The sequence below is a fragment of the Carettochelys insculpta genome, chromosome 3, assembly GCF_033958435.1.
Source record: "Carettochelys insculpta isolate YL-2023 chromosome 3, ASM3395843v1, whole genome shotgun sequence".
In the NCBI taxonomy this organism is placed as follows: domain Eukaryota; kingdom Metazoa; phylum Chordata; order Testudines; family Carettochelyidae; genus Carettochelys; species Carettochelys insculpta.
In genome coordinates this window covers 110,721,850-110,735,709 of record NC_134139.1, presented here as the reverse complement: position 1 = coordinate 110,735,709, position 13,860 = coordinate 110,721,850, and the positions used below count along the sequence as shown (strand labels likewise).

General features: G+C 40.5%; 1 protein-coding gene across 4 annotated transcripts in view; it reads right to left on the bottom strand.

Moving 5' to 3' along the window:
* The window catches only part of PTPRK (protein tyrosine phosphatase receptor type K), a 635,931-nt gene that overhangs the window by 310,619 nt on the left and 311,452 nt on the right, over positions 1 to 13,860 (bottom strand). For all 4 annotated transcript variants that reach the window (XM_074990593.1, XM_074990595.1, XM_074990594.1 and 1 more), the window contains exons 4-5: positions 9,051 to 9,132; positions 4,984 to 5,099 (exon numbers count right to left, since the gene is read on the bottom strand). In XM_074990593.1, the coding sequence (XP_074846694.1) occupies positions 4,984 to 5,099; positions 9,051 to 9,132 (198 nt within the window). The remainder of the gene's footprint in view (positions 1 to 4,983; positions 5,100 to 9,050; positions 9,133 to 13,860) is intronic.

The window sequence follows — 13,860 nt, the reverse complement described above, 5'->3', positions numbered from 1 at the left end:
CCTTTCTCAATTGGGTTAGAAGTCAGATCCTGATTGGGAAAAATGTATTGTTTCATTTTGGCTATATCTGACTTACTACAAGTTATACAACTATACATTTGGTATATGATATATTTAAAATTGAAATTTTGAAATTCAAGGTTTTTTAAATATCAAAAGTTTTTTAAAAAATAGGTTAGGTTTGTGCACACTGCAAGCTCCCTGTTAACGATGCATGCCACATATATACAACGAAGTAATGGGGTCTGTTTTTAATTAGTTCTACAACTTTTATCTACATCAAGCAATGAGAAAGCATTATTGAAGAGGCTGTCTATACCTCTGCAGTCCTTCCTAAGAACTTGCTTTTTTCTAAATTATGAGGAGAAAAATTCTCATAGTTTTGTGAAGGAAAAGCAACATTGTGATTGTTAATTTACACAATAGATACAAATCAGTTTTAATCTTCGCCCTACCATGCAAAAGACATGGCTGCTTCACAGTGTCAGGTTAGAAATTCTCTTTTAACCCACAACCCAAGTTTTAAAAAATTGTAGTTATCATCTTAGAATAATACAGCTTTAGGGCTGGAAAGGACCTCAGCTGGCAATACCCATTCAGACTAAGGTAAGACCAAGTATACCTAGACCAGGTGTCAGCAACCCAAATAGCAAGAAGAGCCGTTCCCCACCCCCCAAATCGGGGGAGGGGGGGTGTTATACGTTATATATTTCAAGATTACACATAGTTTGTTATTTAGATATAAGTTGGTTAATATTGGGCTTTTGGACATTCATAGTTTATCAAAAACAATCAGGAGGGAGGGAGGTTGGTTGGGTTGGGTTGGTTTGTTTTAAAATTTTCAATTATAGCACCGGGAGCCACAAAGAAGCCCTTAAAGAGATGCATGTATCAGAGGTTGCAGACCCTTGACCGAGACTATTACTGACTGGTGTTTCGCCAATCTGGTCTTAAAAACACTCCGAATTTTTATCACCTCCCTTAGTAAAACATTCCACTACTTAATTATAATTACAAGGTCCTTCCTCGCGTCTAATTTAAATAATTGTTGCTGCAGCTTAAGCCTTGTTTTATCTTCAGTGGACATGGAGAACAACAGTACTACCATGCTCTTTATAAAAGCTTTTAACATATAAAGAATGTTTTCAGGTTCCCTCCTATCTTCCTTTATCTTTTTGCAAGATGAAACATGACCATTTTAAAATCTTTCCTCACAGAATCATAGAACACTAGGACTGGAAGACCTTGAGAGGGCATTGAGTCCAGCCCCCTGCCCTCATGGCAGGACCAAGTACTGTCTAAACCATCCCTGATAAACATCTATCTAACCTGTTCTTAAATATCTCCAGCAAGGGAGATTCCACAACCTCCCTTGGCAATTTATTCCACTGTTTGACCACCCTGACAGTTAGGAAATTTTTCCTAATGCCCAACCTAAACCTCCCTTGCTGCAGTTTAAGCCTATTGCCTCTTGTTCTATCCTCAGAGGCCAAGAAGAACAAGTTTTCTCCCTCCTCCTTATGGCACCCTTTTACATACCTGAAAACTGCTATCATGTCTCCCTTCAATCTTCTCTTTTCCAAACTGAGCAAGCCCAGTTCTTTCAGCCTTTCTTCATAGGTCACATTCTCTAGACCTTTAATCATTCTTGTCGCTCTTTTCTGGACCCTCTCTAATTTCTCCACATCTTTCTTGAACTGTGGTGCCCAGAACTAGACACAATACTCCAGCTGAGGCCTAACCGGCGCAGAGTAGAATGGAAGAATGACTTCTCGTGTCTTGTTCACAACACACCTGTTAATGCATCCCAGAATCATGTTTGCTTTCTTTTTTTTCCTTTGCAACAGCATCACACTGTTGACTCATATTTAGCTTGTGGTCCACTATAATCCCTAGATCCCTTTCTCCTGTAGTTGTTCCTAGACAGTCTCTTCCCATTCTGTATGTGTGAAACTGATTGTTCCTTCCCAAGTGGAACACTTTGCATTTGTCCTTATTAAACTTCATCCTGTTTACCTCAGCCCTTTTCTCCAATTTATCCAGATCATTTTGAATTATGACCCTATCCTCCAAAGCAGTTGCAACGCCTCCCAGCTTGGTATCACCTGCAAACTTAATAAGCGTACTTTCTATGCCAATATCTAAATCATTGATGAAGATATTGAACAGAACCCGTCCTAACACAGATCCCTACGGAACCCCACTTGTTATACTTTTCCAGCAGGATTGAGAACCATTAAGAACTACTCTCTGAGTACGGTTAACCAGCCAGTTTTGCATCCCACCTTATAGTAGCCTCATCTAAATTGTATTTGCCTAGTTTTTTTTTTATAAGAATATCATGCAAGACCGTATCAAATGCTTTACTAATGTCTAGGTATACCACATCTACTGCTTCTCCCCTATCCACAAGGCTTGTTATCCAATCAAAGAAAGCTATCAGATTAGTTTGACATGATTTGTTCTTTACAAATCCATGCTGGCTGCTCCCTATCACCTTACCACCTTCCAAGTGTTTGCAGATGATTTCTTTAATTACCTGCTCCGTTATCTTTCCTGGCACTGAAGTTAAGCTGACTGGCGTGTAGTTTCCTGGGTTATTCTTATTCTCCTTTTTATAGATGGGTACTGTATTTGCCCTTTTCCAGTCTTCTGGAATCTCTCCTGTCTCCCATGATTTTCCAAAGATGAAAGATAAAGGCTCAGATATCTCCTCTATCAGCTCCTTGAGTATTCTAGCATGCATTTCATCAGGCCCTGGTGACCTGCAGACATCTAATTTGTTAAGTGATTTTTAACTTGTTCTCTTTTTATTTCAACTTCTAACCCTACACCTTTCCCACTAGCATTCACTATGTTAGGCATTCCTTCATCAGACTTCTCAGTGAAGACCGAAACAAAGAAGTCATTAAGCATCTCTGCCATTTCCAAGTTCTCTGTTACTGTTTGTCCCTCCTTATTGAGCAATGGCCCTATCTTGTCCCAGGTCTTCCTCTTGTTTCTAATGTATTTATAAAAAGCTTTCTTGTTTCCCTTTATGCCTGTAGCTAGTTTGAGCTCATTTTTTGCCTTAGCCTTTCTAATCTTGCTCCTGCATTCTCATGTTGTTTGCCTATATTCATCCTTTGTAATTTGTCCTTGTTTCCATTTTTTATACAATTCCTTTTTTATTTTGAGATCATGTAAGATCTCCTGGTTAAGCCAAAGTGGTCTTTTGCCATGTTTTCTATAGTCCCTATGCAGTGGGATAGCTTGCTTTTGGGCCCTTAATAATGTCCCTTTGAAAAACTGCCAACTCTCCTCAGCCGTTTTTCCCCTCAGTTTTGCTTCTCATGGGACCTTACCTACCAGGTCTCTGAGTTTACCAAAATCTGCCCTCCTGAAATCCATTATCTCTAGTTTGCTGTTTTCCCTTCTACCCTTCCTTAGAATTGTGAACTCTATGATTTCATGATCACTTTCACCTAAGCTGCCTTCCACTTCCAAGTTCTCTACCTATTCCTCCCTATTTGTTAAAATCAAATCTAGAACAGCTTCACCTTGGTAGCTTTTTCAACCTTTTGGAATAAAATATTGTCTCCAATACAATCCATGTATCAGGGTTTCCAAACTCATCATTTTTATTGCTCTTCTCTGGATTCTCTCCATTTTGGCCATATCTTTCTTCAAGTGTGGCAATCAAAATCACACACGATATTCTAGCTGAGCGTCACCATTGCCAAGTAGAGTGGAACAATTTACTCCTATCTCTGGTATACAACACGGCTGTGTCTACACGTGCATCCCTCTTTCAAAAGAGGCATGTAAATGTGGAAAACAGAAAATGCAAATGAGGTGCAGATTTATACATCTGCTGCTTCATTTGCATGTTCTCCTTTTGAAAGAGCTTCTTTCAAAAGAAAAAAAAAAGCCGTGTAGATGTGGCTCTTTCAAAAGTACACCCCATCTTCAAAAGAACCCTGCTTCTTGAAACAAAACAGGATCAAGGGTTCTTTCGAAGATGGTGTTTACTTTTGAAAGAGCCGCATCTACACTGCTTTTTTTCTTTCAAAAGGAGAATATGCAAATAAGGCACCTCATATGTAAATCTACACCTCATTTGCATGCCTCTTTCCAAAGTGGAATGCAAGTGTAGACACAGCCCACTTGTGTCCATTTAACCCCAAATTTTTGCTTTTTCTCATCTGCATCATATTGCTGATTCATTCAATTTGTGATCTACTGTAACCAACAGGTAGCTCTTTTTCAGTAATACTACCACCTAACCAGCTATTCCCCAGCTTGTATTGTTACCTACTGATATTTCATTCCTAAGTGAAGTACTTCGAGCTTGTCCTTATTGAATTTCTTCTCGTTAATTTCAGATCAATTCTCCAATCTACCAAAGTAATTTTGAATTGTTATCCTGTCTTCCAAAGAGCCTGCAATCCCTCCCAGCTTGGGGTCACCTGTACATTTTATACATTATCTAAGTCATTAATGCTGATTAGAACCAGATGTAGGGCAAACTCCTGAGAAATCTCACTAGATCTATCTCAGTGAGACAGTGACCTATTGATAGCTATTCTGAGTATGGTCTTTTAACTGGTAGTTTCCTCTAGGCATTTAGTTAATTTCCATATGAGAATATCACATGGGACTGTGTCAAAAGTTTTATTAAAAACAAGATCTTCTGTTTCCCCTTCTTTCAGTTGGTAATTCCATCAAAGAAAGAAATTAGGCTGGTTTGGCATGATTTGTTCTTGAGCCATCTATGCTGGCTATTACTTATTACCCTGTTACCTTTTAAGTACTTACAACTGATTGTATGATAATTTGTTCCTGTATCTTTCCAGCCTGATTAGTTCATCTATGTAATCAAACTAATCACAAATTTGATTTATAGGAAAGATTCTACATGCTCAAGATTTAAAAAGAAAAAAAATGCATTTTCAACAATAAGCTTGTTCTTTATTGAAACAGACTTGGATGAGTTAGACTTACCTGCAGCCATAATTTGTTATTCACTGCATCCCTCCCTGTAGCAATGCACTGAAATGTAGCATTCTGCCCTGCATTGACCTCTACATCCCCCAGCCTCAAGAAATGTGGAGATTTATCTGTGGAGGTGGAAAAATAGAATTACAAATGGTGCTCCCTAATAAAAAAAATGCATGACTTTCTCCCAAACAATACATATTATGCCAACCTTTGGCTGAGACTAATCTCATAAGAAAGTGATTTTTGTTTCCTTTTAGTTCAACAACCACCATTTTTGCTCTTTTTGCCTCTCTCCCAGTGATTCAACTACTGTATCTTCTACATGAGTTATAATAAAGTAATTTGCAAATCAAAGCAAAGTAAATGAAATGCAGAAATGTGAGAAAGAAATCACAAAGATTCTTCCACTGAATTTTCATTTTATTTCACCTGACATACTGGTAATCCAATATAAGTAAAACAATTTTTGGTGGTGGGGAGCGAGATTTAATTAGTTATATTTGTGATATTAAAAGTTATCATAAATTGTCATTCTGAGCTCTTTTTTCCTCAGCAGACAAATGTTTTCTGTGCCATTAAATGTTATATACTGTTTCAATGGATGACAAACACATTTTATACATAGAGAAAGCTGTGCTAGTCTATCAAAACAAAAAAGCAGTCAAGTAGCACTTTGAAGACAAACAAAATAATTTATTAGGTGAGCTTTTGTGGGACAGACCATGGTATGGTATGGCTATGGTCTGAAGAAGTGGGTCTGTCCCACAAAAGCTCACCTAATAAATTATTTTGTTAGTCTTTAAAATGCTACTTGACTGCTTTTTTGTTTTGACATTTTATACATTTGCCCAGAATCAACCAAAAGTCTGTAGCAAAACGACCTGATTGGTTTAAGTGGTTAATTAGGTGAAAATGTGAGAGAGCTATATAAGGTCTTTCAGTTGTGATCATCAGTTTTCTTCGCTCAATATTTCAAAGCTTCATTCATGCTTTTTTAAAAAAAACAAAAGCATTTTGAAAAGAGAATGGGATAAGACAAGGTTTATTTGAAAACTCTATCCCATTGATAACCTTCTGTCAAGGCTACATTTGACCACCTTCTCCTTTTAGCACTTGTTTACCCAGCAGAGCACCATTTAGACGCAACATCTATTTTTAAGCATTTTCCTACAGCTGAGCTGGCTGAAATATAAGAAAAAGTAAGCAATAAAATGCTTACCTACTTCTCATAATTGCTCATTGAGATGGGTTGGTCATGTCCATTCCAATACGTGTGTGCACCAGATAATTTTTCTCTTAGTGGTACCCATTGGGATGGCAGTGGAGCCCCCTGCTGTGCCACCTTCACGGAGCAATCCGCAGAACACTGCCAACTTCCCCACCCCACACAGTTCCCTTTTTCCCCATTACTCTGACAGAGGAGAGGTGGATGGGATTGGGAACAGACAGGAGAAACACATCTCACAGAACAACAGTTATGTAAGGTCGACTCTGGCGTGAGTTGAGGATGAAGAGCTGCCTCCATGAGGTACTTCAGGCGTTGGGCTCCTTCCTTTCTAATGTGAGGCATAAATCTCCTGTAAATAGGGCACTTATCTGTTTGATGGCCCTCCTGGTGGCATTTAATGCAGGAAAAATGTGGCTCACCTTTGGGCATAGGCTTCCTGCAGTGCTTTCCCATCTTAAATCACTGACAGCCCAGTATGCCTTGATCAGGATAACAGGAAAGTACGGGGCGGGGTGGGGGGACGGACCCCTGCCCTGGGCTAAGTAGTCTAAGACTCAATTACTCTTAACTAAACTAACAGAGATATCAAAGCACTTGCAATACAAGATGCTAAGAAGCTCTCATGACCATCAATGGCCATTAGAAGGAAACCAGGAAGGAGGGTTGTGGGGCTTGGCAGAATCCTATATTCCACGCCTTGAAGGCACCATGCCACAGGGCTCCATAACCAACTTCATGGATACTAATAAGGGAAAAATTCTCTGATGATCACACATACAATACATGCACACACCTATTAGGACACACATGAGCAAATCACTAGGGCCGTGTCTTCACTAGCCAGAAACTTCGAAATTGCCATGCAAATGACCATTTCGAAGTTTACTAATGAAGCGCTAAAACACATATTCAGCACCTCATTAGCATGCGGGAGGCTGCAGCACTTCGAAATTGACGCGGCTTGCCGCCCCGTGGCTCATCCAGATGGGGCTCCTTTTCGAAAGGACCCCGCATACTTCGAAGTCCCCTTATTCCCCCTCTGTTCATAGGAATAAGGGGACTTCAAAGTAGCCAGAGTCCTTTCAAAAAGGAGCCCCGTCTGGACGAGCCACGTCAATTTCGAAGTACTGCAGCCGCCCGCATGCTAATGAGGCTCTGAATATGTATTTCAGCGCTTCATTAGTAAACTTCAAAATGGCCATTTGCATGGCCACTTCAAAGTTTCTGACTAGTGTAGACGTAGCCTAGAAAAGTCAGTAGCTCTTAGGCTGAACAAGGCTGTAAGCACTGAGGGTGCAGTGCTTATATGTCTACACTGCCAAGTTTCATCAACAAAAATTATGTCAATGCCCAAAAGTCAACAAAACAAAATTGACCAAAAGGGCATTCAATTGCTCCCTTGCTCTTCTGACAGATCATGTCCACACTGCAGGCACCTCAGGATGTAAGCAATGCACTGTGAATATGCATCCCACAATGCAGGTTTGTGGGAAGGTAGAGCTAAATCATAGCATATCTTGAGATTCCCTCCAAGTTCTCTCACAGAATTCTTAGCTGCTGGGAGTGGCAACATGAGTAGCACAAAACAGCACATCAGCCAGCCTCCACCGCACTCACTGCAGGGCAGAACAGGACCAGTCCAGTGATTTGGTTTTTGTTTGTTCCCCAAACAGAGCAGCTCATTCAGCAGTCAGATACTTCCCAGAGCTTTGAAAGGAGAGGGGTGCATGCTTGCAGAACAACAGATATCAGAACACTGAGCAAAAGCCACCAGGGCAGGGATTGTGGGATACTGGTGGAAGCCAGTTCTGTGGACAAAACAAACAGCAAAATCTACACTGACTCTTTATTTACAATAAAGGGCGGGGGGGTGCCTTTTGTAATGTTGGAAATTCTTTTGTCTCTGAAACTGGGCATTCTTCCTGACAAAAACTCTTTGCAGTGTATCCATGCTGGCTGTTTTGTCCACAAAAGGAAATTCTTTGGCCACAAATCTTTGCACTGTAGACAAAGCCTTAGTCGTTTTTGGGTGGAGAGGGAGGAATTTGAGTTTGCACTCGTATCTTCATTACTTGAGTCTCCCAATGAGTTCTGGCTTCAGGAACTTGTATACCTTTGGAGAAAGTAATTAAGCCATCAACTAGCGATATGCTAGGACGAAGTAGCACTTCCAAAGGGTATTGTAGGGCTAGAGTCGTTAGGCAGGGGCAGATGGAGTAGAATGAGAAAGAATTAACAAGAAAAGTAGCAACAAATGAGAGAACTGCTTGGGCACATACACTGATCCAGCTCTTTCTGAGCTATTTGGCACCTGACCTAAGAATTTTTTTCCCAGGATTAGGAGAATGAGGGTGAAACCTATATTTAAATGCATACAGCCTGCCCCTATTCATAATAGCCTACAGTAATTGGAAACAAAAAAATAAACCCTGATAAAAAAAGTTTAAGTACCTATAGATTACAAATCAAACTTAGCACCCTTATTAGTTCACCTAACGGACCTCAGATTTAGCTAAGCTAACCAATTTAAAATTAGCACAAATTGGTAAATATATTTTTGATGTAAGACGTTTCAATTTCAACATCAACATCTATCACTAAAAAAGCAAGCACTGAAGAGCTACACTTTTATTTTCATGCAATGATTTATTTCTGCTAGATTAAAAAATTACTTAATGAAATCAGTAGTGCACCATGCTAGTATTCTCCCCTGTAAGCTGAGAAATTCTACAGAAAGAACAAAGGGCATCAATGATCAAGCAATGAAAACTCAGCAGTCTAAGTCAATATCGAGCACATCCTGAAAAGACAGAGAAAAATGCAGCCTTTAATCACTACTTACCACAAGGGTAGCTCAGAACCTGGATGTCATCAATGGCAATGTAGCCATTTCTCCCTTCAGAGACTTCAGCTTCAAATATTACCTGTCGAAAAACAAAGGAAAAAATGTTTACAACACTCATTTCTACAGAATTCACAGTGGAGAGTGCAGATATATGGCATGCTGCTTTTTCATTTAAAATGAACTTTCCACAAGGTGTGACGATTGAATAGAATATTTATTACTTAATGTACTACAGTTCCATACCATTTGTGTATTTGACTTCTGCTGGATTTGTTACTTACCAATACACAATACAAACAAGTTTCTTAACTTGCAATTAATATTAGTCTGTTTCCATTTACCTAAAGTTTGTCAGGACTGTATGCAGGATTTAACCTGAAAGTTCCAATTTCAGGCAGTCCAAGAATCTCTTTACACTCAAGTACAAACCTAATTAACAAGAATTTATATTGCTGTTGAACTCATACTCTCCATATATTCCTGAACTCCCCTTGTCCCCCAGAAGAATAATTCCTCAAAATAATTTTTTTCTTGTGATGTTGCAAGTAGCATTTAACCAGTAGCTCTTACAGAAGGAGGCGCAGTTTGATGTTATCTTTGTCAGTTTCGTTCTTCACTCCTATTAGAGAACAAGGAAAGCATGCTGTCCGGGAGCAATAAAGGACCACCTTCACATCTGCTCTCCTACTTCCTGTCCCAAGTTCTACCAACAGGAGCAGCAAAGTATTCCTGGGCTGCTCCAATATTTAGGGCTACTCTTCTCCACTACAGGTTGATCAACATGGCAGTGCTCAATCCACCAGTGGTCAATTTATTGAGGCTAGTAAAGACCCACTAAATCGACAGCTGATCACTCTCCTGTCAACTTCAGTATTCCAACAGAACAAGATGAGTAAGGAGATTGGACAGGAGAGTTTTGTTGGTCAACTCCCTGATGTTTGGCTCCTACAGTAAGTAGACCTGAGGTATGTGGATTTGAGTTATGTTAGGAATGTAACTGAAATTGCGTAGCTTAGACCAACCTGTCCTTGTTGTGTGACTCCCCGCAGAGATTTCTACAGAACTTCACAAAACCAGACTGTGAAACTGACCAGCGTGTAATTAGTGTGTCCACTGCTGCACATCTTTGGCAAATTACACAAAGCTGGAGGGAGGGGTTGCAAACACTTTGGAAAATAAAGATAAAATTCAAAGGAATCTTGATAAAAAGGATAATTGGGGTATAGATAATAAAATGAAACAACAAAGACAAATGTAAGGTGCTGCACGTAAGGAAAAAACAAATACACGAACAAAGAATAGTGGTAACTGGCTTGGCAGCAACACTGCTAAAAAGGATGTGGGAGTTGCAGTGGATCAACCTCAACATGAGTCAATAATTTGATGCTGGGGAAAGAAAAAGAAAAGCATTTTAGGTTTCATTAACAGAAGCATGATATGCAAGTGACAGGACGTCTGGATGGGAAGTGGTGGGGTACCACTCTATTGGGCCTCAGCTGGAATACTGTGGCTCATTTTTGGTCATCGCTGTACAGGAAAGTTGGACAGAGAGACTGGAAAGGATGCAGAGGTAAATTACTAAGATGATCAAAGGGGTGGAAGACCAACCATATAAGCAAAATCAGAAGGAACTATGTTTATTTGAAAAAGAGAAGAATAAAAGGGTGGGGGGGAGGTTGAAGGTCATGAAAGCACTTGTCAGATGTCTAACAGGCTGCCATTAAAAAAAGGGAAAAATTGTTCTCTCTTGCCACAGAGGGAGGACATGAGGCAATGGGTTCAAACTATAGCAAATTTGGTCTTTTTTTTTTTTCCCTGTGCTTAGACCTTATTGAATGCATGGCACCTGTACTGCAAATTTTAAGGTAGTATTTGAGCAGTTTTACCGTGAGCCTCTGTAACTGTGGAAATACCCGGGCAGGAAAGAGTCACTAATCAGCATTAAGTTCTGACTTTCAACAGAATGCTCACGGCCTTTTCAACAGGAAAATCCATTAACACCTGAAGGAGTTCTGTAGGACATTAAAGAGGACAAAAGATTTTGTTGTTCTGCTTTCCCCTCAATCCATCCCCTTGTAGTCACACAAATGGTTTCTCCCAGTTTAGAGCACAAGGAAAGAGTATTAAAAACCCCTAACAAGGCAGAACCAATTATCTCTATGCTGTGTGGACTCTGGAGGGCAAAGGTTTTCAAGGTATGAACCTCAGCTACTTAATCTGGGTTAGCCCAAAATGGCACAGAGAGATTGCTTTTTAAAAAAGCTTTGATATTCTTTGAAATTTCAGATTGTCCATCTTTTGTGTATTTAGAGTTATCTGCTTTAAACTTGTAAACAACACATTTCCTTTTCCTATTTAATAAATCTTCCTATTGTTTGTTATAGGATTAATTACAAGCCCTGTCTTTGGTATGAAAAATGAACTGCAACTGATATCAGGTAAGTGACTAGTTCGGTGGGACTGGAAATAACCGGAATGTTGCTGTAATTATTTGTGTAAGGGACCATCTATCACCATAATACACTCATCTGGTTAGCAAGACATATTGGGGTACCCAAAGTGAATGTCTGTGACTCCATGTTTATACTGTTATAGTGCCTGAAGATGTTATAATTGGTTATATATAGTATCTTGATATTTGGTTAGTGACATCTAACTCACAACCAATTTAAGCTTTGTGCTCTAAAAAAGGGAAGCTGGAATAGACAAAAAGGGACATGGGAAAGAATGAAGTGAAAAGCAGAAGATAACAGTGGAAAAGCAAGAAAAGGCTACAAAACAAAAGTTAGCAGGGAGAGTCAAATGCATAAATGTAGAGATCTGGGGAGTATAAGGTAGAAGGGAAGACAAAAAGGAATTTATTGATAGAGGAGGAGAATTTATTTTCCAAATTTCAGATTACGAAGGCTAATTTCACACACAAATAATTAAACCTCTTCTACATGTGACTATATACCATTTATTGCACCCAGCAGAGAATAGGGGGCCTCTCTAGTACAGATGTTAAATCCTGTTTAGTTGGTTAACCAGTTAAATGCTAGGTCTAACTGGTTAACTGATTAAGCAGCTGTGGGGGGGCAGGGGCTACCTGACACAGACAGGGGCTGCTCTGGCCAGGCTGAAGCATCCATGCTCACAAGGCAGCTGCAGTCGGGGCGTGCTCCAGTGCACTCACAGTAGCCCTCGACTGCAGTGGCCTGGGACCATCCCAGGCAGAGAGTTCCGGCCCAGCTGGAGCAGCCCCATCCACAGGCTGGAGCAGCCTCCTCTCCCCAATTCCCAGTTGCCCCCTTCCCCAGGGCCACTGCAGATGGAGCTAGTCCAGCACTGGCAGGGTGCCCTCATCCACAGCAGCCCTGCAGGGGACTGCTCCAGCCCTTACCAGTTAACTATAACCAGTAAGCCTCACCATATAGGATGAGGCTTAGCAGTTAACCAGTTATGCTTTTATGCCCCTAGCCTCTGACTGCCAGAAGCTGGTAGTAGACAACACAGATGGATCAGTCAGTGATTGGCTGTTCTGTTGATTCCCTCTGAAGCACCTAGCACTAGCCACAGAGACAGGGTACCGAGCTAGATGGACATTGGTCTGACCCAGTAAGGACACGCTTATGACACAGGGATGTAAAACACTCATATTTCTAGGACTTTGTATGGTAAAAGTAAGTTAGCACACAGGGCCAACGGACAGACAGGATTATGGACTTGCCTCCACACAGAGTCGATTAGGGATAGTTTACTTTATTAAGCTTACTACTTCACTGCTACAACACCGTTAGCAAGCAAAAGCATCACAGAGCAATTATATATACAGAGTAAAAGGCACTTGGAATGCTTACATCCTTTTTGTCATGGGAAGTCCCATCCCTGTTGCCTCACACCAGGGCCTTGGTGAATGTGGCTCCAGCTGCGGGGAATCCAGGTCATCCCTGAGGCTGAAGTCCCTGGTGACACTCACCAGGGGCAGGACCTCACAGTGATTTTATCCCTTAGCTGTTTAGTGGGTGTGCGCGTACTGGCCACTCTTAGCTTTTCATGAGGCTGAAGCCAAGATTACCTTGTTTACTGGTTCCCTAGGTTCCCAGCTCAAGTGCAGGTGTCAGTGCTGATATGGTTATCTGGTATTTATGTTTGCACGGTTTAAGGCTGTAACATAGGGATAGAAACTTGGTTGTACTACAGGAATGGAAACTTCCATCCTGGCCCTCAGACCTACTTATGTTCTTTTATGACAAAGTGCAGTAAAGTTTCTCTGAACTACAAGGTTCTTGTAGTGTCTTGAGATGAAGTTAGAAATTCACTATGCTTACCCTCTCTCTCTCTCTCTCTCTCACGCGCGCACACACCCCCTTTAAGAAGCAGTCCAATTTGACAGTGCCTTGTATCCCAGCAATTTTATTAGGACTTTTAAAAGTTCTGGGCTAGTATGACCACGAATTGAATATACAATGTGTGTATACCTTTGCTACCCTGCAGAACTCTAAATTAGAACTTAATATAAAACCATTAAAAGAGATGCAAAGCTACCTTCACCTCACGTCTCACATATATCACATACAACATATACATCACCTCACTCTCCAGTACACAAACGTTCACAACTCAAGTATTGCGAATGAAGGCTTTAAGCAACTCACTGTGATGGCATGTGTATATTTTTACTATATATGTTGGAAGTGTGCAGAAAAAATGGGGAATATAATGTGTGGAGTGTTAATATAGACCAGTGTTGCTTCAACTATGTTCTGCAAACAACTCGCATGTGTGCCGTGAGCATCTGACACTTCTTTGCTATCATACACTGATG